The 26,622-nt window shown below is 41.2% G+C and overlaps 1 protein-coding gene across 1 annotated transcript; it reads left to right on the plus strand.

Annotated features, from left to right (window-relative positions):
* The first annotated feature begins 1,557 nt into the window (after positions 1-1,557).
* Positions 1,558-26,622, plus strand: ZBTB10 (zinc finger and BTB domain containing 10). The gene is made up of 5 exons (XM_048286761.1): positions 1,558-2,768; positions 9,009-9,906; positions 19,113-19,286; positions 21,248-21,423; positions 23,908-26,622. Exons 1-5 carry the CDS (start codon positions 1,842-1,844, stop codon positions 24,211-24,213), a joined length of 2,481 nt encoding a protein of 826 aa, XP_048142718.1. The 5' UTR covers positions 1,558-1,841; the 3' UTR covers positions 24,214-26,622.

The raw sequence follows: 26,622 nt of genomic DNA on the forward strand, positions 1-26,622 counted from the left end.
CCCCTTTCCTAGATTTAGAACATTTTTCCTGGAAATCTGATACTGTCTTCTATACTTTCTCTGTTTCTCCACAACTGACTCTCCTCTCCCCTCCCTGCAGAATTTTAGAAAGACTTTCTTAATTTTCCCAGAATATAAATTAATTTTCTACCAAATACCTCCTTTTCCAAAGCAATTCTTTGGAAGAAGGAAATAATTATTGTTTATAGAATTTTTACAGTATTCTTGCAAAGTCTTCGCAAAAGCTTAAGGGCAGCTGTCCCCCCCGTGTTATTTCCAGGCCAAGACACAGAGGGGTGTATTTTTTTGCCACTGAATATATGTACGAGCATTACACGACGCTGACAACACTGCGCTTCTTCAGCTGGAAGACTCCATCACTGTCCCTCTCTTAAGATACTTTGTTATCTGCAGTACTGGACCTGACTAAATGTTCTTCACAGTGGGTGGATGGGCTGTGACTGATGAACAGTGTCGGCACAGCACCGAGGCCTCTTCTGTTTCTTACTCTGTTGCACCAGAGAAAAGACTGGGGGTGCCAAACGGGGGGGAGGTGACACAACTAAACCAAGGACAGCAGTGTTCCATGCTGCATAACATTGTGCTCCAGGGCAGAGCACAGAGGAGAGTGTTTAGGGAAATTAACCATCTTTTTCTTGGGAAAGGGCTGGGCATCTTCTTGAGAACTGGCATACCCCTGGAGAGTGGACAGTGACTGCCTGAGCACTTTTTCTGGCTTCCCTCTCTCTCATTTTTTCACATACCAAGCAATTCTGTAACTCGACCTATGAGTTTCCTTGCTTTTCTTTTTCTGTTTCCCCCCCCACTGGGCGTGGGGGAGAAGTGAGCAAGTGGCGGTGTAGTGAACAGGTTGCCCACAGAGATCGTGGAGTTTCCCTGTTACTCAAGAACCGTCTGGAAGCAACCCTGAGCCATGTGTTCTAGGCTGACCCTGCTTGAGCAGGGAGGTTGGACCGGATGACTCCCTGTGGTCCCTCCCAACTCGTCCTATTCTGTGATTCTGTGCAGCCCGGCGGGGTCACCCCACAGCACCTGCCCATGGTGCTCCCGACTGCTCCCGTTCCCGTTCCCGCTCCCGTTCCCGCCCGGCGGCGTTACCGCGCGCGCCGCGCCTCGCGCCTTACGCCCGGCAGAGGGACCCGCCCCGCCGGCACGTGCGGGAAGCGCTCGCGCCGCCCCGCGCGCCTATAACGGTACCGCCGCTCCCCGGCCCCGGGGAGGCTCGGCCGCTGCCCCTCGGGACCCGCGGTGACCCCCTTCCCTCCCTGCTTCCGGCAGCGGAGCGGGCGGGCGGCGGCCCCTCGGCGCGGGCAGATGTGGGGGAAGGAAAGGAGGGACGGAGGGGGTCGACCCCGTCGCGCCCCCCCCCCCCCCCCCCCACCCCACATTGGGCGGGGCGGGGCGGGGCGGGCGGCGCGTGACGCGGCGCGGCCGCAGCGCGCGCCCGCCCCCCGCCGGCCCCCCCGTCCCTCCTGCCCGCCCCCCGCTCGCGCCCCCCCTCCCCTCCCCTCCCCTGCGGCGGCGGCGGGCGGCGGCCGCGGTGCATTGTGGGCAGCCCGTTGTTCATTTGCCACCCGACCCGATCCGGGGCCTGTCGGGACGGAAGCGCCGCCGCCGCTGAGCGATCGAGCGGGATCCATTGTGGGCAGCCCCGCGCCCGCCGCGATCCAGGCCGGACTCGGGGGAGCGGGGAGCGAGCGGCCGGACTTCGCTTCTCTCGGCCGCCGCCCCCGCGCGGCAGCCGGGCGCCTCCTTCCCCCGCCCCGTTCCCGCGGCGGACGGAGCGCTCGGCCGGGCGGGGGGCGCGGGGCGCGCCCGCCATGTTCGCGGAGATAAACCGGCGGACGCTCGCGTTCCGCGGCGGCGGCCTCGTCACCCCCGCGGCGGCCGCCTCGGCGGCGGGGACCGAGGCCTGGGAGCGGCAGGACCCCGAGGCGCTGAACGGGCGCGGGGCGGACGAGGAGGCGGAGCTGGAGGGGCTGGAGGCCGAGGAGCTGGAGGCCACCACCGCCGAGGAGAAGGAGCTGCTGCTGCCTCAGGACGCGGCGTCGCCCCCCGCCGCCGCCGCCGGCCCCATGTTCGCCGAGAGGAACCGCCGGACTCTAGCCTTCCGCGGCGGCGGGGGGCTCCTGGCCGCCCACCCCGCCGCCAACAATGGCTGCGAGGCCGCGGCCTGGCCGCGGAAGCACTTCAATGGGCGGGGGGCGGACGAAGAGATGGAGCTGGAGGGCGCGGAGGGACTGGAGACGGAGGGGCTGCTGGAGGGCAAGGAGCTGGTCCAGGACGGGGGCTCGCTGAGTGACAGCAGCGACGACGAGGAGGACGGCGAAGGGGGCAGCCTGGGGGACGGCAGTGGCGCCGAGGGCGGCAGCTGTAGCAGCAGCCGGCGGTCGGGGGGCGACGGCGGGGATGAGGCGGAGGGCAGCGGCGAGGGGGAGAGCATCCGGCATTTCCCGCTGGCCAGGCCCAAGTCCCTGCTGCAGAAGCTGCACATCTCCTTTCAGGGCTCCTGGCTCAAGGAGTTCCCGTGGCTCTACTACTGCCAGGAGACCGGCCTCATGTCCTGCGCCTGGTGCACCGCGGCCGCCGCCGCCGCCGCGCCCCCCGAGCTGATCATGTCCGGCGCGCCCCTACCCGGGGGGCACGACGAGCTCTGCAAGGGCACCCGCAACTACAAGCGCACCCTGCTCTTGAGGCACCACCTTTCCGCCGAGCATCGTCTCAACGAGCCCGGCAGCGCCGAGCAGGTACGGCACAGCACGGCACGGGACGGGGAGGGGGCGGCGGGGAGGGAGGGGCAATCCCGGCCTCCCCTTTCGCATCGGTGAGGTTTTCCTGTGCCCACGTGCGTGAACTTCTTTAAATGGCTGCTCGTGGTTGTTGTTGCTCGGCGGGCTGGGCACGCCGCGGTGCTCTCGCTTGCCGTGTCCGGAGCGGGAGACGAGCCCCATCTGGGATTTGGGGTGACTCTCCCTCTGGATGCGGGCAGGCACACAAACGCAGCACGAGCTGTTTTTCGGGGCTGTACTCCGTTCCCGTTATCCGTCCGGCGCTGGCGGGTACCGCTTTCATTAGTTCATCTGTTTATCTCGTGAAGATAAACCGGCGATGTGGGAAAAAAGTTGCGTACGAATCCCAGTGTCACAGCACTGATTTAAATACGCTCGTTACAACTTCCTCCTGCGGTACAGGCGGAGGGAGGCCAGTGTCCGGCCGGCGACCGCTTGTGAAATGGGGACTCGGAGGCGTGAAATTGGAATTGCTCTGCCGTGCTTAGCGGTGTGGCCCCGGTTCACTAATCGGATAACTCTGTGTACTCAAGTTCTTCACGTTGAAATCTTTTTTTCCCCGATTGCGTTACTTTAGATTGAGTTGCTGAGCAAGAAGTCTGCAATCGCTTGGTGTGTGTTTGAGATAAACATGTGGTTTCCTGCAAGCCGTGTTACTATGCCAGCGTCGCTCTAACGCTATAGGAGTAGTGAAACTCTTCACGTTCCCCGCTGAACTTCAAATCACTGTGTTTCTTGGCTGCTTTCACGAATGAGGCAGGGCTTGCCCTAGAATATATGGGGATGGAAAGCCCCTAAAGAATACTTGTGTTGAATCCGCAGCCTTCTGCAGCTTTTTCTGCTAGGGATGCCTGCGCTACTGAAGTTCGCTCGATCGCCTCGCTGGCGTTCAACTTGCTTGCGGATATTAGCTAGTATTGCTTGAGGTTAGGCTAGTCCTTGAATTGTTAGGCTGTTAGCCGGAATTAATTGATCAGTCACTCAGTTTTTCTGAATTTAGAATTCAGTTTTAATTAAAACACCCACCTTGGCTGGATAGCTTTATTTGGAGTCTGAAATACAATGCGATAGTTGGATTGAGGTTATTACTTGAGCACTCTAAGGAGCTCAGGGTACCTTGGACAAGAGCTGCTAGTCAAATGTTCGAGCAGGATATCAGGATTACAGGATGACTGATAAAACGTTAGGTGAACGATAGTTTTCTTAGAACTACTTGGAAAATGTATGCAAGTTTTATGTGAAGCTATTACAGGACTGGAAGGGAAACCTTATGGTGCACAAAATACTGGTTATCCAAAATATTAGTTTTGGATTTACAAATGCAACATTCACCTTCAAGATGATTAATACTACCTTTTCAGTGAGTGTAGTTTTATAGCAGCTACTGTTACAGATGTTTCATGGTAGTAGGTCGTCTTACTAGTTTTCTCCAGTCTTCTGGGGTTTGCTATTCACTCTGCAGTGTTTCAGCCAAATTTGCTTTCAATTAGTTGTTTCTAATTAAGAAACTTTCATTCTTAGTTTCTGTTACCTCTTCATATCTTTGAAAATGTTCCACTTTTGCATAATGCTATTGCAGCATATTCTTTACCGTCTTGTTGCTTAGTTTCTAACTTTGAGTTTTGAATGGTTACTCTGTAGAAGTTATGTTCTGTCACTGTGTAGCCTCCTGTGTTGGTGGATGCTGCTAATCCCTGCCACACTTGGAAGCTTCTCACTCTGTTTTACCTGTATTTAAATAAAAGCTATTCCAAGCATTTTTCCCTACTCAGTTTATTTTTGTTTTCTTTCTGTCCACTTATCCTCAGTCTTTTGTAAAACTGTTAAATACCGGGAGGGTGGAAGGGAGGACAGAATATTGGCTTGTTATCACAGTAGCCTACAAGTTAATGTAAGTATGTATTTGAAGAATGTAAGTGTTTATTTGAAGACCTTTCATTGTCATGGGAATATTTGTAAAAATGAATCTCTGCTTTTATACCACTGATAGTTTAAGAAAAAATTGTAGTAACTGTAATAATAAATGAAACAGTAGGATAGATGAGTCAGTGGTTCTTCTGCACTGTATTAAAGATAAGGTTGGGACAAAGGTAGCTGTACAGAGATTGGTTTTTTTTCAAGTGGAAAACATTGCTTTGTGCACCCCTCTGCAATTAGATTTCCATTAAAAACTTCTCACAAGTTTGCAGTTTTTCAGGAGTCAGTGTAGTTTTCTTTGTGGTGTACTTTCATGTTACAGCTGCTTTATCAAAAACCTGATTAAGAATCTCTGTTTTCTTTCCCTTCTATGTTTAATTTCCGTATCCTTTCATACTCTTAATGGCACTTGAATTTCTTTTGATACATATGTTTAAATTAATACCAAAACAATAGCTCTATTTTTTTCTTAATGCTGTGATACCAGATACTTGGAACAACAGTAGGTAATTTGTACCCTGACCGTATTTCCAACATACATAATGAGGCAGCAAAGCCGTTTAGATTTAATGAAACTTGGGAGAGATCTTTCAGCCTTTTTGTTGGAGACAGCACACATGTATTATGGACTTGACAAGCCTCAACTGCGGGGCATGTTTAGCAGCTGCTAATAAACATATGGCATAGTGCCACCACTCAAGCGCAGAAAGGAAATTGTAGGTGTTAAGACAGTAAAGCAGTGGAAATTTCTATAGGTCTGTTGGATATTACACTCGTGAAGAAATGAGTGATGATTTTGGTTTATTTTTGGGATACATTTAATTTGGAATGCCAAAATATATCACAAGTGGTTGCAGCTGCTGTAATTCAAGGGTATTGAGCTGTCAGCCGATGCTTCTTTCTAAGAGCAAAGCCTTGAATATTTTTCTATTCTAGTTTTTAAAATAATTTTTCTCCATATTAAAGCTTAAGGAAATCTATCATCAGCTTCAAACTACCTTTGTTTTTTGTAGTAAACAGACTATTGTGTTGCAAGAATCTTAAGAAATGGATGTTTACTGGGAAATCGTGGGAAAATATTTTAATTCTTTGATGAATGTGGGTCCATAAGATGCAGATTTATTGGCTGCTGGGGGTTCCTCCTCTCAAACCATCATCTTAAAACATTTTCTCTCTGGACATAATTTAAAGCTAAGCTTTGGAAATACTGCCAGAAAAGCTTTCTCCAGCCTAACAGGCATGTTGGTTTAAGGCAGAAGCTCTCCAAAAGGAGGAAGGCCTTTGATGTGTTATTTTTTCCATGCGAACTGGAATTGTTTGCATTATGTGAGCAGTGATGAATGGAAGTCATGCTTCAGATGTAAGAGTTACATTACAGTGTTCTAAGTTAACTTCTTGACTTACTCTTAGCAGAGCAAAGAAGTTGAGGAGGACGTCAGGCCTCGGAGTAAAGACTATCACTTACTGTATTTTCCTGTAGTGTTTTTACTAAACCTCAAACTACTCAATTTGATATTAGGCAATGAATGAAACAATTTGAAATTGCTGAGTTGTCTGTGAGCGATGCTGTGTGTGTACAATGACAGTGGAGCATCGTGTGCAGCTGATGGGACCATATTTTGAGATCATTTTGCTCTGTAGCTGCACAGATTAAGAAGCTACTGGTAGCTTACTTTGTTAGAAGATCCAATTAATCTGGGGGCACAGGGAACTGCTGTAGAGCAAGATGTGGTAGTGGAGAATTAAAAAATGTGGCATAACTACTTTTCATATACATGCAGCTGAGATGGAATCTGTGGTTATATTGGTTTGGGTTTTCTTTTAATTCTTCCTGCCCTCACTGTTCTTCCTCCCAGGGACAGAGTATGCTGATGGAACAGTAGGAGAAAGAAAACTTAACAAACTAAATGTCTAGTAGCAGTTTTTGATCATCTGTTTCTGCTCCTGTTTGCTTTTGGGCAGGTTTAATTAATGAATTATACATATAAAACAGTAATTTATCTTTTTGTGTATGCAGAAAAGTCTAACTATTTGAAACTGAGCACAATGTTAGTTTCCTTGAGCTTGTCCTGTTCTCAGGAAACAAAAGCCCCTCACTGTAAATATCAATTTATTTATGGTCCCAGCTTGATTGGGTACTTATACTTGCTCAGTTAAAATGTGCTCTGTCTCTATTATTTAATCAGACATTTGTCAAAAGAAAAGAACTGCTGCAGGTTGTTTTTTAAATTTTATGCAGTGTTTAATGTGCTCTCAAGAATGAAATTGGCAGCTATCATAGCATCTACCTAACATTTACTGTGTGAGGTGCAAGTCACTGATGATTGACGAGTGTGACAACACTTTAGGGTACCATAATTTTCATCTTAATCTGATCCAGTGTCAGTAATTGGTGTTTTGAAACTATGCAGTGCTCCGTAGCTGAAGTGACAGGAAGCTAGTCCAGAACCCAAATCTGCTGAGAATTTAGAGTGACAGACTTAGCTGTCCCACATTTGGGGCAAACTGTTTCACAACCTTAATCTGAGGGAGTACTTGGGGTGTGTCAGAAAGTACACAGAAAAAATTAAGATGAGGTTGGGCAAAGATCTATTGCTTGTTTTCACATAAAAGCCTAATTGCTTTTATTTCTTCCTCTTCAATGAAGTGTTTTTCTGAGAAGGGTAGAGATTCAGAAGCAACTTGAATGTGACAGCAAACCGAAATTTCTCTGCAGGAGATACTGAAATGGCGCAGTTTCTCTTTTGGTTATACCGGGCCTTATTTGCTGCTTATAGATGTAAATACCATTTTAGATGTAGATACAGCCTCAGTTGTCATTCCAGTGGGGTTGTAAATTGAGGTGAGGTGATTTAATCCACTAATTTCTATGTGGTGGAAAGTGACTTTTTTAATCTATGTAGCTGGTTTCTGCTGTAGTCTCAAATTAAGGGTATTACTTTCCTGCAATGTGTATTTTAGTCCCAGCATAGATTATGGGCTCATGACAGTGCTAACATTACCTTTTTAATACTGATTTTGATGTATAATGTTGAGGCAGGTGAGCTTTAACAACACCTCCAGCTCCCTAATCAGTGAGGTGTTTTAGATGATGAGAGAAGAAAATAATGATTTGGCTTGGAGCTATCCAGTTTTGCTAGGGAAGAAGAGAGAATCTTGGAGATGTAGTATGAAACAGACTGTCTTTGTTGCTGCTCTTGATGGCAGCATATGTCAACCCCATATAAGTATGGTCTCAAATACGCCAGTCTGTGTTTTCTGCTTTCTCCTAGCTGCTGCCATCATTATCCTAGCTGCTGAATCATCATTATCTAAACATGAGTTAGAAGTCTTCTATGTGCTCCAAAATCCAGTTCAGATCTCTTGACCTCTCCCTGACTGAACTAATCTTTAATAATGAATTATTTCTTGGTGTTGGATTGTATGAAAAGATCAGGTTTTAGCAAAATTCTGAAGCCATGTTTGAGATCCCATTGTAAAAAGGTGGTGTGTGCGTGATAAGTATGTGCCAGCGTTGCTACTGGAAAGTTTGTGAGGCTTATTTCAAGAAAGTCTTAGTTAGGTATTGTAATGGAAGCTTATGTCAAGGGTTTTTTTGTCATCTGCAGTATTTTGCCTGCTTGTCATGTGATACACTGTTTAATCCTAAACCTGCTACAGTTAAAAACCAAAAGATAAACGCTTAATTTGTAAAACTAGAAGAAATATCTTTGCTGTTATATCTACTTTAGAAATATGTTTCCTTTAAAACATTCAGGACAGATTGGGACATACAGGCCTAATCTATGTATTCGTATCTCAGCATGAAGAAAATGCTGAATCACGTATCAGGATCCTGCTTAATTGTTTAAGTGGAGATTTCTGGAGAAGAACAAGGGGTTGGATATGTAAGAATCATCTAGTTAAATCTTTGGAAAGAGAGACTCCTGAATCTTTAATGTGTGTGGGTTAGGAATAACAAGCACTTCACACTCAACTGTGTATTTACTTACTTTTGGCTGAAATTTCCCTTCCTTTGCACTGAAGGCAAATCTTCTAGTTCTGTTTGAAACAAACTTGGGGGTGGAAGGTGCAGAATGAGAGCATGGTTTTTAGTTTTCAGAAATATCTTGTTAATTATATATTCCTGTCTGCCTTTGTAACCAAGAACATAAATAACAAAAAAATAGTTTGATTAAAATTGTCTCCTTTCGTTTGTTTCATATCCTTATTACAGTCCTGAAGAATTAAGGACAGTATTCATTAAGAGCTAATTATGTTTTTGGGTTTTTTTAATTGCAGGAGGCAGAGTTACCATCAGAACTGAATAATGAAGGATACTGTGATTTTAACAGCAGGCCAAATGAGAACTCTTACTGCTATCAGCTCCTGCAAGAGCTCAACGAGCAGAGGAAGAAAGGCATTCTTTGCGATGTTAATATTGTGGTGAGTGGGAGGGTCTTCAGAGCTCACAAGAACATCCTGGTTGCAGGCAGCCGCTTCTTTAAGACTCTGTATTGCTTTACAAACAAAGAAAGCCGTAACCAAACCACTGTTACCTATTTAGATGTTGTTGCTGTTCAAGGTTTTTCTGTCATCTTGGACTTCTTATATTCTGGTAACCTCGTGCTTACGAGCCAAAACGCCATTGAAGTGATGTCGGTGGCCAGCTACCTTCAGATGACGGAGGTTGTCCAGTCCTGCCGCAACTTCATTAAAGATGCCTTAAACATAAGTATAAAATCGGAAGCTCCAGAGACTGTTGTAGTGGATTACAACAGAAGATCTGTTAGTAGGGATGGTTTATCTCCAAGGGATCAAAAAGTTGCCAGCTTCTGGGCAACACGAAACCTTACCAACTTGGCAAGTAGCATAAAAACTGAGAATGATCCCTACCCTATTGATGAGGGCCAAATGGAAAGCTACCAAATGAATGACTGCAGTTGGGTCCAGGACAGCTCACCTGAAATGGCTGAAAATGAATCTCAAGGTGAGGGAAAAGTTTTCGTGTGGAATGACATGGGTGCACAGGGACAATCAGTTCAAGAACCTGGAAAAGCAAGAAGGAAAAACCAAACTGCAAAGAGATTTATTTATAATATACCACCTAATACAGAAGAGAACTCTGAAGATTGCTCAGTGTTGCAACCATCAGTCCCATATCCAGAAGAAGATTTGTCGTTTATTAAAGAAGAAGCAGGTAAATATTGCTTAATGACAGTTATGTCATTTGAAAATTAAAGTATTGAATGAAGTACCTGACTTTGTAACTTTTGTAAAGGTATGTTGGATTGGATTAGTAAAGTCAGCACACCGTTCAGGTTACTAAATCGGTAATCTGATTCTCTGCCTTGGGGCACAGCAGCGGATCATCAGCTAGAGCAGAGAATGGCTGTGCCATACAGTATGTAATGTGCTGTTTGCATTTGACACTTGAAATGGGGATCCTTAGCAGCTGGTAGAAACTACAGTTCTTACATTTGTACTTAATCTGTGGCAACTATTCGGCACAAAATCAAGGACTGATAACTGGTGGCTAGTGTTAGCAGACAGCACAGTACAGACAGTACAGACAGCAAGGGCCTTTGTAATTTCCTTCCCTCCACTAGCAAAAGATCTTTCTGGTAATCTTCACCTGAGTCACCCAGAAACATTCTGCTGATTCTTATTGTTGGGATATGTGGGAAGCTACAAGATAGAGTAATCCTGGCTACTATAATAGAAACACTTACAACAGGTTTGTGAAACATTAGCAAGAGATGCCACAATACTAGACATATACTAGAAGGGAATATATTTTTGTTGAACTATGCTTTAAACAAATCCTGAGAGTGATAGAATTAATAGGATTTTTTTTCCTTAAGGATACATGGTTAATGTAAATGGTAGAATAAGATTAAATATCTGTTTGCTAAACAAATACAGTCACACAAAGAATTATAAGCAGCAGAATGTTCATAGTGTAATTGTCATTTGGGGCAATGTAATTAAGTTCAGTTTTTTATTTTTTAAATTATTATGCTGTATGAATAGCTGATGTATGCATTTGAAGTAGTGTCATTTACCTGCCTCACTTTTTGATGAATTAATAGTTTTGAAAACTTACTGCAATTTAGGAGCCAAATTAGGGGTGGATTTGAGGTACAGCGGAACAACGTTCTTTAGATGTGTCTTGTTTCTAAAGCAGTTAAATATGTATGCGTGCTTCAAACACAAGGAACTGTGGGTGTCCTGTCTCCTCCAGGGGCCTTGCTCTGCTCCTGCCTGCAGGGCTGGGGACACAGGCGAGCAGTGTCCCACAGGGGGCATGTGGGGACTCATGGCTGTGCTGTGCGGTGCCAGTGGTGCCTGGGCACCGCAGTGACATGTGCCAGTGCAGAGCTGTGCAGGCTGGGACTGGAGATGTGTTTCTCCAGTACAAGAGACCTTCATGTGCTTAGTGAGTAGTGTGGCACAACAGCGCAGCTCTGGAGGAGCAGCTGTACTGAGGAGCACTTCTGCAAATGCTTCAGGGGCGTTACTTATCTCTGGTCTTCATCTCTGAACTCTGGGTAGGTCTGCTTTAGCTTTACTTGGGAGTGTGTGCTTCTGAAGTGAATTTCCTGTACTTCTCTTACTGGCTAAGCTTTGTTAGACTGCCCAGGATTCCTTCTGGCTGAACTGACAATAGAGACTGTGTTTCAGGAACATGCCAGTTGCTAATAGGCCTCAGGTCCACAGCACCAGGTTAGATCTAGCCTAAGTAAAGCATGTGGATAGTGGGGGATGTTGAGTCCTCAGCACCCAGACAAAAATTTTGCCTGTGCTGGGCTACACTACTTGCTCTAGTTGCAGTGCCGTGAAAAAGGACCCAACAGAAGGTCTGGAGCAAGAGCTGAAGAAATGTGTATTAGCTGCACAAATACCAAATTTCTGACACAATTTAGCATGTGATTTCTGTTGATGATTTATATGGGGTAAAAATTCAATACTCTTTTACTGATGGAAATACAGAGACTGTGTCTACTGTACGATGGCACCAACAACAGATATAAATACTTGTTTGGATGCTGTGGAATTTTGTACATATGCTGTGAAGATTTCTTGGAGAAATAATGGAGGACATGGATAGTGCAGTATGTTTAGTCCTTGTTCCTTTTTTTTTTTTTTTTTTTAACAGAAGCACCAATGTTTCCAGTAACTTGTTATGGTAAAGAATTAGATTACAAAATACATCCATATAGCATCTTGATGAAAAGAACTATATTGGAGACAGAGCATACTGAATATGTGTTGTGGTGTCTGTCAAAAACCATTGAAAGCTCTGTGACTGCAGACTGAAGTTTATTTTATTGAGTCTAAAATACTAGTCACCTAGTAATCTCCTTGGTATTTTCAGAGCACAGCATATATGTTCCCAAGTACATAAGTACATTTTCTGCCAGTGTTAGAAGTCTTTTGGAAGCCATATCTAGTATTTTTGTAATAATACCTTTACTAAGTTCTTGCATGCCTGCATATTGTTTGAAACAAGAAGAGCGACTGAAGTAGGGCTTGGTATAGCTTACTTTTCAGCCACAGTCTGTGCTTCACCTTTAGGTATTCTTTCTCTTCTACTTGTGGCTCTTTTGCTTTGCTCTGTGGATAGATTCCACTGTTAAACACTGTTCTTTTAACTGCTCCCTCTATGCCAAAGAAAGGGTGGAAGAGGGAGGAGTGGAGAGTTGGAAGAATGTCAAGAATGAGTTGTAGAGTAACCTGCAGGTTATACAGTAACTTTCTAGTTTTGGATTAAATTTCTTATGGGGATGAAAAGCTACCAAAAATAATAGGCACTGAGCGGTAAAAATGGATAAGAAAATGTCATCTGGAATAGATATAAGACAATTCTATAAGAAGAAAAATAAAGAATAGTAGATTCTTATGTTCAGAGCTAAGGAGCATGCTGTCCCATTGGTTGCTAAAAGGGAAACAACGACCTTCTACTGTTGTGCTTTGTCATGTTCTGATGGGGATAACATCAGTGGTTATGAGCTGTCAGTTACATGCAGAGTGAGTTTCTGTGCCCTTGATTTAGGTTTGGGTTGGTCTGATGCTTTTGTGATGGGAAATAAATACTGTAGATATATGGAAGAGAAGCCTATTTCAGAACACTCTTCTCACTACAAAAATTTATCCCTGAAGCCACTCTTCAAATTCTATAGTAAATGAATTTTCCAGCTGGTTACCAGCAGTAAGCAGCAGTCCAGTTACCAGCTAGGTAAGTATTAGATAATAAACAGTAAGAGCTTTCTGAAGCATCTGCTACCCCTCTTGTTCCAGTAAAGCAAATATGTTAAACTGCTCCTTGCTGAATGTGAGTCTTTCTACATGTATCCATAAGGGTATCGGCTGCTTCATCTTCCTCTCACCCTGTGTTGCCAGTTAGTTTATATTTAACACCTTCCCTGTAAAAGTAGCACTTTGGTGAGCTTTAAAAAAGCTCCATAAAGTTAGGATGGTTTTGAAATTTCTTGTACTGTCTTACATTTATATTTACTTACATTTTACTTAAGCTTTCAAGACGTCTCCAGTTTTAGCTATATTAAAGTAACTGTTTATCTAAAACACTGAATGTTACCACCTATCACAGTATTTCCCCCCCTAGCTGATAATCTGCTAAAAAGTCTTTACTATTTACAGCCATCATGCATCCTACAAATTAACCATTTACCATGGTGAAAATAACCATGCTTTCAGTCAGCATCTCACAGTGTTATAGTGAGTTATAAAAGTTCATAAAAGCTCAGTGAACATAATTAATCATATTCGTAATGTCTGTTCACAGGGTTGTTTTGTCAATTTTCATCACTTCTTGGATATGTCTTTCATCTGGGCCTGGTTTTTTTTCCTTTTTTTATACAAGTGTCCTATCCTCAGACTTCAGAACACAGCTGTGAGGTGTTGCTTATGCTTTCTGGAACTGACCGTGTTGATTTTTGCAGAGACTTGCATGCAATATCCCAATAGCTTTATGAAGCTACAAGTGTATAATTTGTTATTGTGATTTTCAGGCTGGATAATGCTGTCATGTACATGTGGTGGGGATGGGGAAAAGGACAAGAAGTGCAAGATTAAAACAGCCCTTGGTGAAACAAGAGGGTTCCTGACTGATTTTGTTGGGGTTCTTAAGGAATTTAGTTCAGCTTGCTGTAGAAACAACTACTTTTCAGAAGGATACAAACAGCAGCTAAACTTGCTTACAAAAAATGTAGTGCTGGTCACAGCTTCTGTCATGATACAGGGGAGGAGCATAACACAACTTGATTAGGACTTTACAATAAAGACAGGTATCTTTGTATTTGAAGAAATCAAGGTCGATGGACTTATCAGGACGCATATATATATATTTCTTGTAGGAATAAGCCCCACTTGACTGTGTAACAAAACAAAAAAGAATTGTGTATTTTTCCTGCTTTTCCATGGTACTACAACCCTCAGTCAGATTTTGTTTAGACCTCAAGCTGATACCCTGATTAAAAGATTTAAATTCCTTGGTGGACCTTTAACCACTTTATTTTCCCCATTCCCTATGTAGTCTGGTATTGAAGATGTCATAGGTTTTTAGAAGTCCTCTGATAACACTGCAACATCTAAGGGTTAGCCTCTTCCTACCTCTCCAAGGGAGGATCCCAAAGACAAGCAGATCCTCACATTCTCCCTACTACTCTAGGCAATGTTTTGTGTATTGCTGTTGTCAATTTGCTTTTCGTTTTCTTTATTGTGAATGGGTTGGGGAAGAAGGTTTTGTGGTGTCTACAGATCTTCTCTGCCTGAAAATCCTTTTGAGTTCCAGTGCGATGCATTCACTTACTGGAAAAATACTAATCTGAAGTGCTGATTTTTTTCATTTGTGAAATACTGACGATGATGAACATCTAAATAAAAATGGTTCATGAGAACAATTAACACACAAATAAATGGTCTGCATGAGGAAAGTTCCTTATTTTCTTGTGTTTAACTGGTGTAGTTGTTGGATGAGATCAGCAAAATAGCTTTCACTTTCTTGGGAAGGGATTTTTCAGGGAAGGTATGATAATCAAGTTGAAAAGCAAGTCAATAATGTATTTGGCATCAGTTGGTGGTCTTCTGTCAGGATTAGTTGATGCTAGATCTGACTCCATAGTCAATGCAATATACCACTTTTTCGTGAATGAAAAATAGAAAAATTGAGAGCAATTGGGAGTAATAGAGTATGAGTAAGAGTAAGACTGTGTTGGCGAAATATCTTAAGTATGTCCAAGCCCTCTGTTGCAAGAGGCAGTTGAGCAGTAATGTGCTTCCAGAATAAGCCTTTTCAGAAGAAGCAAGGTTAAAGATGTGAAGAATACTCTGGGAACAAAGGGAGCGCAAGATACTTTCTTTTCCCCCCCGTCTTAGTGTGTCAGTCTTCGCAGTGCTGTTTCCTCTGTCATGTTACCTAACATAAGCAACAAATCCAGCTCTCTAATAGCAATCCAGATTGTATCAGTAGATTACCACTGCTTTCTTTACAATCCTTGAAAGCTATGGCCTAATCGCTTGTCCTGTCTACTTTCTGTCTTTTTTAATTGATCTGGATGAGCAGTCAGTGTCAGAAAACGTAGTGAAAAAATAGTATTTCTTTTTCTCTTATTTTGGCACTATTTCCAGTGCTAATATATGTAAAGAAAACAGAAGTTAAGTTCACTACAGACAGCTGTATCTAATGAAAGTTTTGTATCTTTTCCCTCAGCGCACCATATGTCTGTGTCCTTTTCTATAAGACCTGTTCAGTGGCTTCTGTCAGTAAACTTCTCATTATTTTCTGTATCATCTCCTACTCAGTAATGTCTCCTTTTCTGCCCCCCAAATCAGCATATTTCTAGTTGTAGAAAAAGAGGGAAACCTGTCAAGCTAGGGGTGTTTCTAGCTTAGACATGTTTTCTCTTTCTGGTGGTGTACCCCTAACTCTTGTCTTCAAAACTGAAAATCATTGTATCTGGCTTCTGGTTATCCTTTTTCCTGAGAACAAATACAGTAGAACATAAAATGTTTTTGATAGCTTTTGTTAGTGGCATAAGAGCCTACACAACCACTTCATTTTATTTCACACTGTCCTTATCTCTTCTCAAATCAACATAGTGTGAATTTTAGTGCTGATAGTTAATCAGCTTCTTTGAATTCTGTTTTATTTCTTATTATTTTGGCTTTGTTTGTTGCTGACTTCTATTAAAGATCAGATTACTGATAGCCTTTTATCCATGCAGGCTGGAACAATGGGTAAAGGTTTGAGGATAATTGACATTTGAGTTATTAACTTATGCCTATTAGAAATCAACTAAAGTGTAAAAAGGTAACATTAGATCAGAGAAAAGTTGTGGTCAGATGGCTTGGTCTGGAGACACAGAATATTATTGCTTCTAATTAGCTCCCCCCCCCCCCCCCCAAAACGATCTGCCTTACCTGTCTATACTTTCCCCGTTTACAACCCACCCCCAGTCTACCAGTACGACTGCATCCATAGTTGCTTCCAGCCTCCTATCAAGGTCATCTGGCTTTAAGTTGACTGGAACAAGTCAGATGATGATTGTCTAGTTTTGCAAGCAGGTTTCAGGGGGCAGTAGCCTGCGTGAGAGGAGAAATGGGAGAAGATATTCTGAGCCCCAGGGCTCTGTAACGTGTTCTGGAAGCATACCTGACTGTGGCTCTATGTCTGGCTGGGGAAGGTAGTAGAGGCTAGGTATTGCACTTCCAGCTTCCAGACAGTGTGTAATTCAAGTCTATCCTGTTTGGATGAGCAATTAAGACACTAAAGATGCCTTTTGCATGGTTTTGTTTTGAACACATTAAATGTGTGCTTAATCTAGAAAGCAGGTTTTCTAGGTCAATGAATTATTCTAGGAATAAGCATTCGGTTTAATTATTATCTACTTAGTCATGTGCTATGCAGAGAGTGAAGTGTGCGTAGCAACCTCTTATCTCTTGTGGTATCTGTGCTGATGTTCTTTCATGTTGTAGTGAGTCTTCCCTTCCAATTGGAGGTTGAAAGATTTAGTAGCTATTACCTAGACTAGATGACAGCTCTTAAATCTGTTTGGCTCTCTGCTGAGTCTTGTGCTAAGATCTAGAACTATGCAGGGGTTTGAGCTAAGTTTTCTCAAACTTAAATACCAGCTGTGTGCATAAGGGTTCCTAGTGAAATTTAATTTGTGTTCTCTTAAATACAGAAGAACTGTCAAAGTGACAGTGTTATAAATGTGTTCAGTTTGGTCCAACTCTTAGTTATGGTCAATCTATAGTGTATGCTTATTCTGAAGGAACCTGTACAATTTTGCCTGTATGCAGCATAGCATTACATCTGTGTACATTAAAGACTTGGTCTACTGATCTTCCAGATATTCATCCTAAAAGGGGGGAAAGTGATTAAAATATTTTATTACTGACTGACCTTTAGCTGTTCAACTACATTCAGCTACAGTTCTAGTGCAGGGACAAAAATCTATAAAGAAAGGATCTAATACTTTAAACATTATAAAAGTAGTTTCATTTTTTTCCTCTGCTAGATCCTGAAGTCTGCTTTAATTTGGAGGCTTTTAGCCTTAAGATCAAGTCATCTTTGCTCTTACCCAGACTGTACAGCACTGCTTCCTCACTAATCCTTTCTTGTGTATTACAGGAAGAAGTCTTCCTCCTCACCTCAAAGGAATGTGTAGTTGGCATGTCTATAGGGTATCTGTGTTCTGTTCCTTGAGCTGTTGAGATGCCATTGCTGGAGTCCATCACTCCAAATTAGTATAAGGAGTTCTTGCCTCTTTTGGACATAACAGCTATTAGAATCAGTAATTTAAAAAATTTTCCTCACTGCTTTGTTTCTTAAAGGAGAGGGAGATTTATTCCCTTCCCTCTTCTTTCTTTTTGTACCAAAATAGGTAGTTAGATGTGCTAAAATACTGCTATTTCTCTTCATTCACTCAAGCTCTGCTTTTTAAAAGCTCTGATGGAATGCCTAGTTTGGCAGTCATGATCCTGCTTTGCTTGTTGTTTGCCGTTGTCTAATGGATAGGATAGAATTATAAGCTTCCTACTTGCTAAGTGATATCCTTTTGAACTGTTGTCTTACGTTGCAGACCAAATCACTGCTGCCAATAGTAATGCTGCCTGAGCAGTAAATGAAACTACTGTGTCTCATGCTGTGAGGATTTGTAATCTGTACTTTTTTCCAGTAAAACTGCAAGTTGGAAGTGTTTAAATATGCAGCTTGCCACAAGCTGCATGAAATGCCGGTTTAGCCTAAGAGAATTTCCTTTCCCAAAAAAATCCTTAGAATGAACAGTGTAGGGATAAAAATAAGTCTTTGGACTATTAAAATGTATAGTTTCAGGCTTGAAAGCAAGAATGCATCTCCTCAAGACTTTTCACAGTGGTGACATTGGGAATCCAGTGTGAGGACCCAACTACCATCTAGAAAAATAGAAGGAAATCTGCCAGTTACCACTGCAGTTTGTTTATTTAACAGCTGTTTGCCTGTGAGGAAAGTAATGGATTTATGAGTTCATGTTTTCCAACAAACTCCTGTCTTGGGGATTGGGGGGAACATTGATTTGCACTTGCCAGAAGAGTTTTTGCCCAACAAATACGATTCTGTCAAATTCTTAGTGCAGCTTTATTGTGTACTATTTATAGTTCTCTTCTCTGTGCTCTGTAATAGTGATTCCATGTTCACTGATGCAATTCTTACTTGTTATAAAGTATAGAATTAAACAAAGGTCTTTTTGAGGCATTGTTCACTTCTGAATAGTTTTATTTTTTTAAAGAGGAAAAAAGGGTGCAAAGACAACATGAACTGCAGAAGATCTTGTCTTAAGAGCAAATGTAAATATGCGAACTAGTCTTTTAAGCTGTTATATTCCAAGTAATTGTGGTCTTTTGAATTGATGTGGTTATAGAGTAATAGAGATGATTATTCAGAAAAGGATTTAGACATAGCTAAATATAGTAGGATAGACACAGTAGGATACTTTATATAAATAAAGGTGCCTGTGACAGTCTGGGTGAAGTCATTGCATGAAGCAGTTGTAAAGAGAATCCAGTGGAAAACCTTTCAGCCCCCCCTCCTGATGATAGTAAGGGAATACATATCCTTACCATCAAAGTCCCTGTAGTATGAAAAGGGCTTTGAATTTTTCTCAGGATGGGGAGAAGAAATGGTGCTGTGGAGAGTAGTTCAAAGGCCTCATTTCATTGAAATTAGGAATGCAGTTATTTCTTAGTTTTAGTATTGAATACTATGTGAAAAAATACTATAATTGCTGTTTTAAGGTCAGAAAAATTTTTGTCACAGTTTGAAAAGGATATATATTTTGCTAAACAGATTAGATTAGACTGATTAGAACCCAGGAAGCTAAAGTAAGACTGTGTTTTTAATAGCTACTTCAAGTGACTTCAAGTACGGATTGCTGCCGGGTACTTCAAATGACTTCAAGTACGGATTGCTGCCGGGTACTTCAAGTGACTTCAAGTATGGACTGCTACCGGGTACTTCAAGTGATTTTAAGTATGGACTGCTGCCAGAATCTTGGCCAAAAGAAGCTTGGGAAAATGGTAAGTGTATCTGGTGGAGAGTGGGTTCAGTTTTTTCCTCTGATAGGGGTTCTCTATCTTTTGTATCACTGGTTATAATATTTGATTCATTTGTTTAGAGGGTTATGAGGTTATTTATGTAAACATTTAATCTTCTTCCATATCATTTGCCTTTGTGGATCATACTTCCTTGGAGGGAGGAAAAGGAATTCAAATGTATGGAAGAGTAAAAACAGAATGTGATTTATATCAGTTCTTGTTTTGTGATTGAGTGTGAAGATACCTGAGGTCTTTAGTGACCTGATAGCTTCCCCCCCCCGCCCCTTTACTAAGCTAAATGCAGATAAATGGCCCTTGAAATTGAACACTTTGATGGTGAAGATACAGGATTAAATATAATTTTAACAGGAAATCTCAGCACATGTCTTGCTATTAAAAATAAAAATTTCATTGCAATAAATGTTTTTAGTTCACTGCAGCTATAATTAAGCCTTCTTCTGTCAGTTCAAGCAAGCAATTATCTGTAATTATTTTTCTGTCTGAAAACATACTGAAAACACCACCGTATCTAAAACAATTCTTGCTAGTTCCTTAAATACATAAAGTCTTCAGTAAAAAGAAGGTATCAAGTACTGGGTAATAGTAATGCTTACCTCTTTTCTTTAACTTTGAGCTGTTAGTGGGATGTGGCTTATGGTTTGTTTTAAATATTTTGGGGTTTACAGTAGAAGAAATTTGGTTATCAGGAGGTGAAGTTTGCTGGCAGTTAAGAAATTAGAACCTGGGTCTTTGGTCTGCCTGTTCTTAAATCATTAAATTATATATCTTAGAGCCCTGATGTCTGCCTGTGTAGGACTTACTTTATTCCATGTAAGCCATTATGTGACATTATGTTGACATGTAGCTCACATGAGTGCTTTAATATACCAATGTAAACTTGTGAATGTTAGCAAAATGTAACTTCCATGTTATGATGGCTTTTGAAGCTCAAAGGAGGCAACTCTAGATACAGACCTGCAGACATGTGCACACATCTCACAGTTACTTATGTTTTCTTCCTGCCAGCCTGAACATTAGAATCTCTTGCACATAATCACACAGCCTTAGCCAGTGCTTTTTGGATGCTTCTAGATGGTTATGATGATGATCATAAATTCTCACCTGTAATAAGTTGAGTCAATGTGCTCTTATCAAAACTGTCCTTGTAGTCCTGTGTGGCCTTTTCCACTTCACAGTATCCTGTGTTGTTCTTTTTCACACAGTAGTAGGCAGCTGTATGAAACCTGTTTTACGTATATCCTTTGAGCAAACTATGTAAAGAATTCTCCTCCATCATAAGGAAGAAGTGAGAAATTGGTACTTCCAGAAATTTTTTCTGCTCTTTTTATTTTTTTACTGTTAGATCAAAGTAGAAAATAGGTAAAGTCTGAACCAGTAACTTCCTTTTTGAGAGTTTCAGAATTTTGCTACCTCTTAGTGTTCTACTCCTTTTATCAATATTTGTTCTCACTTAGTTATACTTTCTTTTTATTGATTTGTCAAGTCAGACCTTGGCAGAAAGTTCCTGCATGTAATTCTAAATAGAATATTGGGAGAGAAGATTGCGACTGTCTAAATGCTGCAGAGTTAGGGTTTCTAATCCAGAAGAAAGTGTTTTCTGGTATAACTGACCTCTAGAAAAATGGAACATTGGTAAATTGTAGTTAACTTACTCCAGTTCATGAAATAAGACTTCTGGTAAAAATGGTGGTAAAAATGCCTTGGTTACAAGTAGGTATTTTTCTAGTAGAACTGTACATGGAGAACTTACAGCATTTGTGATTTCTGCAGGCAGGCATTGTCCTGATTTGGCTGATGAAAAGTCATCTGTTTTGCTTTATTGTTTCAGCACCTGTTTATTTTTGTGAACCAGACAGAACATACTGAAATATTTTTTGTGTGTATTTCATCATCTGTTCTCCTGATGGCTTCTTATCTTGCAGGTGATTCCTCTGCTTTAATCATGAACAAGTTGAAGTGTCCACACTGTAATTATGTAGCCAAATACAGAAGAACACTAAAGAGACACTTGCTCATTCACACAGGCGTGAGATCTTTCAGTTGTGACATCTGTGGGAAGCTGTTTACACGAAGAGAGCATGTAAAGAGACATTCCTTGGTAGGTAATCTCAAGTGTTCATGTATATGTATGCACATGTATGAGTGGGGTTTTATAGGGTTTTTCAGGTATTTTGGTAGTTGGAAGAAACTGTTCTCTGATTTGACATAATGCAAATTGTCCCATCTTAATCTGAAATGGATGAAGATAAACATCTCTTTGTGATAACTGTACCTCTTGTTTTCTTAATGGAAAATGCAGTGTCAATGAAGACAGTCATTTCAAGATTGAAAGTGATGTGATAAAGGGATGCAGTGTATATAAGTATTCTGCAGACAATGAAAAGCAGTTTTGGCTTAGCTTTACTGCAGTAAAACAGCACATCTTGGTCTATAATGCTGCATCACCATTTTCTGTGAGGGCACCCTGTTAATTCAGCAATTGCACAATGTCTTGGGGTAGTTCTGAAATGTTTATTTCACAACTAGACAAAGCTATAGTATAGTATCTGCTTTAAGATTAGGAAAGAATGAAAAATATCTGATACAGAAAGTAAACATCTGTCTGACTTGCATTCTACCAGTATCATAACCAGCAGTTCAGCTAACCCTGTCCTGTGCAAGTTGCATCACTCAGAATTTGACTTGAATACTTGTTTTGCTGAGGATCCAGAGAAAGTATTCTCTGTCTTGGATATTTTGTAGGTACTTTGTATCTAGTCTGTAAGAAAAATAACACTTCATTGTAATATATACTGTATAAATTCCAAGGTGTGCTTTAGGGCAGTAATAAAAGCAAGATCATATGGTGGTGAGAAAGTAATAACACTTCTCCAAGCTGTGATTTTAAAAACCCCCTCATTTTGCAAGACAAGTTTTGTAGATAGAAGAGGTTAGTACATGGAGTGGGGTAAATTCCACTTCTCCAAGGTGCTGCTGCTGGGTTGGGGCAACCCTCAGTATCTCTATAGGCTGCTGGATGAACATGTCAAGAGCAGCTCTGCTGGGAAGGATTGGGGGTGCTGGTGAGTGAGAGGTTGGACATGAGCTGCCAATGTGCTCTCTCATCCTAGAAAGCCAAATGTATCCTGGACTGCATCAAAAGCAGCATGGCCAGCAGGGTGAGGAAGGGCATTCTGCCCCTCAAGAGACCCCCCCCACCTGGAGCACTGCATCCAGCTCTGGGGTCCCCAAAACAGGAAGGATGTGGAACTGTTGGAGCTACTCCAGAGGAGTGCTTTGAAAAGGACTGGAGGGATGGATCATTTCTCATGTGGAGAAAGGCTGAGAGAATTGAGGCGTTACTGCTTCATTGATGGCCATGTTCCTTGTGGCTCACTAGAGAAAACAGCAACAGTGGGAGTTAGTTGGTCTGCCCGGAAGAGTAGAGTGGGACTTTAGTTTTCTGTCCTGCAGTATCTGACCAGGACTTGTAGCTGAAAGGTTTTTTTCCTCCACAAAAGGAGATGAAGTCAGACAGTGTGAAAATAGTTGTAGAGTGAGCACAGTGCAGTTCTGTGCTTTCACTTAAGTGTCCTTTCCCTGAAGTCAGAACACTTCTTTTTTTCTGGTTTTTTTTTTTTTTCTTCCCCTCCCTTCCACTTTCAGTTCAACAACTCTCAAACATTCTGCCTTGTGTGAAGTATTATCACAGCGAGTCTAGAGGCTGAGGAAAACACATGTATCAGCTGTACAGATTATACAGCAGAGCTGAAATAACTATTTGTATCTTGACCTAATTTCTTTTTCCCCTCATCTGGGTGGTAATTTCTCTTTTATCTAAAATTGCAACTTTTTCAATGGGACTTCAAATGAGATATTTAAGCACATAATTGTAATCTGTTGTGGGAACACTAGATGGAAGGAGGTCTTCAACTTAATTTTTTCCTAGATAATAATAACTAATATACATGGTTGCTGAATTCAGTTACTTGTACAAACAACATACTTAAAAATTCAAAATCAAAATTCATGGTTAGTCAACAACAGCCTTCTAATTTTACACACAGATTCAAATACAGGACAAAAATTTTACCAAAGGAACCTGGAAAGTTGATGTTGATTTTGATTTTGTTGGGAAGGAGAAATTGTGGAAGAAGAATTTTTCTTTTTGAATTCTTAAATTTAATAACTCTTGCTTGTTCTTAATATTTCTAGGATGTAAAATTGTAAAAGCAATTTTCTAAACAAGTTGTTATCTTGTGTGCGGTGTAAGGGTTTACGCTGCTCTCATTGCTTCTGAGTCTTGTTCTGTACCCTGAGGAGTCGAGAACTGAACGCTCACCTGCGTACAGAACAGGTGACCTGCTGAGCTCCAAGGAGGTCGTTTGGTTGTGGGCAGTAGCTCATGACTGTTGAGGAGTACATATGTAGATCTCCAGTAGTCCTTCCTTATTCTAAACAGTGCTGGGTATCTTTTGGGAAAGTTAAAAGTAGGAATTTTTATATTAATAATTGTTACTGTTATTATTAATAGTTTTCTAGTACTATATGCAAATGTTACCTGATATGCCTATATTCAGCTAGTAAAATTTCTCTTCCACAGGTGCATAAAAAGGATAAAAAGTATAAGTGTATGGTGTGCAAGAAGATTTTCATGCTAGCAGCCAGCGTTGGAATAAGACATGGATCACGACGTTATGGAGTTTGTGTAGACTGTGCAGATAAATCTCAACCTGGAGGGCAAGAGGGAGCAGACCAGGTGCAGGACACAGATTTCCCTAGGGATGAAGAATACGAAGAAAATGAAGTGGGAGAAGGTGATGAGGAGCTTGGTGATGATGTAGAAGAACAGAATGACCAGTCTCGATGGGATGAAGCCGGGGAAGTTTGTATGCCTTTAGATGACTGACAGAGCATATGACTTCAGGGTGCTGCAAATGGACACTGTATGGATTGACTGTTTGAATTTTTGGACTGAAGGCTTGCGAAATATGGTACAGGCTGGATGGTAGTTATGTTGCTGTGAAAATGTAGGGTCAAAGCCTTATAGCAAAAAAAGGATTATTAATTTTTTTATTATATTTGCACAGGACTGTACAGCATACAACCATTTGGTTGAATTATACAGAGTCCTCACATCTACAGTCAGTTATCAAAAGAAAAATGTATTTTTTATTATTTATAGGCTATAGCTACTTGGGTCCTATTCAGACATAGTAGTAACTGTAATTATGTTACACATTCATGTATCTGTTAACATGAATGAAGAAAATTGCAACTTTGTATGGAAATACAAAGACAGCTTTCCCAAATCCACTCGTACTTTTGTCAGTGAGTCAGTGAAGCTAATTTGGGCTAGTGGCTCTTGTTTTCCACAAGCATGTCTTTGCCATACAAAACTTACCTCTCCCGTAATCTGATAGGTGAAAGCCAATCATTTAAATATGTGTCACAGATATTGCCAACACCATATTGAAATTTGGGTTGAAAACTTTTGGCTCTGTGCTGGCAGGTGCTATGGGTGATAAGCACTGGAGAAGTTGTTAATGGCATTAATTTAGTGTCTGTTTTTAAAGAAGGTTGTTGTTGATTCATCAGTTTCAAAATGATAATGCAGAAGAAATGACCAGTAATGAAAATAATAGACTGATCAGAGCATGGGTAACTCTTGTGCCACTTAATCAAAAGAGACAGTCATTCTAAAAGGTATCTGATGTAATAATGTTTCTTCCCTCTTCTAAGGCCCCCCTTCTCTCAAAATTTTTTGGTTTCCCTGGTGTATACCTCAGTCCCACAGAATAAAAATACAAGGAACGGAGAAAGTGTCATATTAAAACAACTTTTTGGTCTATAATTTCTTACTTGTCCATTTTTTGGCTTGTTTATGTGATATGAATTGGACACTAGGCTATTGTGCCCATCGTTCATCATTGAACACAAACTTTTTTTTATTTTTTTGTACTTCATGGGTTATTGTTAGTATTTAATGTAAACAAATTACATTTAACTTGCTCATTTGCTGGAATTTTTTTAAAGAAAAACAAAAAATCCAAAGCAAAATAATGCTCTTTGAGTTGTCTACTTTTCAGGAGGATATGCTCCTATGCTCTTTGTTTCAGATTTTCTAGGAGGCATTGAAACTTGAATTTTCGTAGCCACCTGGATTTTTTTTTTCCTAAGCTTGTAATATTGTACCAATGATTTCAGGCCCCTTTCATAGGGAGGGGAGGGCATTACACCTTCACCTTAAACTCCTCTGTGTTGTTTAGCCTAAGGCAAGTGAATTCAGGCAATCATTGGAACAGTAAGTCTGATGTACTGTTATGTCACAGTGAGTAAATATGCAGAGCATTTGTCATGACACATAGCTAGGCCAGTGTGACAGTACTGTATAAAAAACAATTGAGGGTCACCATATTTTTCAACTTTGTTTAATTTTAAAATGAGTATATTTTTTCCTATTTTATATCAGGTAACTAAATTATGGTAGTTGTGTGGATAACTTTGAATTATGCTTTGATGGACAGAATCTTACTGGTGCTCCATCTGATCAAAGTTGGTATGTATTTAAAGAGACAAGCTTTACTGTTGTCCATAGAACAGTAACATAATGTTAAGACATTGTTTTTGCTGATTGAAACTGAGATGATAAGTTTGAACTACAGTTATATGGGAATTAAAATGCTTTTTTTTAATCATCCACTTGTTTCATTGGTAGTTTCCACATCATTGTAAACCTGACATGAATAGTTTTTTTGGGGAGGGTGGGGAGGGCGGGATGCCTTTTTTTACACTGAAGAATACATTTTATTCTCATTGTTCTAGACTGAAATGAGTAATGTGTAATTCTGGTGGGGTCCAAAGTAGAAATTAGTTGGGCAAAGATATGAATGAAAAAGTATTTTAAACGTTAAAGTAATGTTCTGCTTTGTGAATATGTAAGTATAGCATAAAGATTTTTCCATCCCATTTATCCCTTTTAAAACCATAGTTTACAATTGGTAGATCTGTCTATATATATAAATATATATATATATATCTGAAATTCACCTAAATCTGCTTTATTAGAATACTGCTCACTTAATGCTTAGAAACTGGACCTGGCTCTACATTCTTAATGTATTTTCCTTTTTTTTTCTTTTTTTTTTTTTTTCCCTTTTGTTTTGTTGGGATTTTTTTCCTCAAGGTATGAATTTATTCTCTTGGAACTGAATCTCCTTTTACTACTTAAATCATTTATGTATATCTGGTAAATTATGACCAAATTTGTTGTTAGACTGCATTACAGTAAATTGAAATATACACTTGGTACACTACA

Source organism: Corvus hawaiiensis, chromosome 26 (assembly GCF_020740725.1).
Source record: "Corvus hawaiiensis isolate bCorHaw1 chromosome 26, bCorHaw1.pri.cur, whole genome shotgun sequence".
Taxonomy (NCBI): Eukaryota; Metazoa; Chordata; class Aves; order Passeriformes; family Corvidae; genus Corvus; species Corvus hawaiiensis.

Coding starts and splice junctions, on each gene's coding strand:
- ZBTB10 (XM_048286761.1), top strand. CDS start 1,842: ATGTTCGCGGAGATAAACCGGCGGACGCTCGCGTTCCGCGGCGGCGGC. Junction 9,907..19,112: donor GTTTATTAAAGAAGAAGCAG/GTAAATATTGCT, acceptor TGTTTTTAATAG/CTACTTCAAGTGACTTCAAG. Junction 19,287..21,247: donor AAAAGAAGCTTGGGAAAATG/GTAAGTGTATCT, acceptor CTTATCTTGCAG/GTGATTCCTCTGCTTTAATC.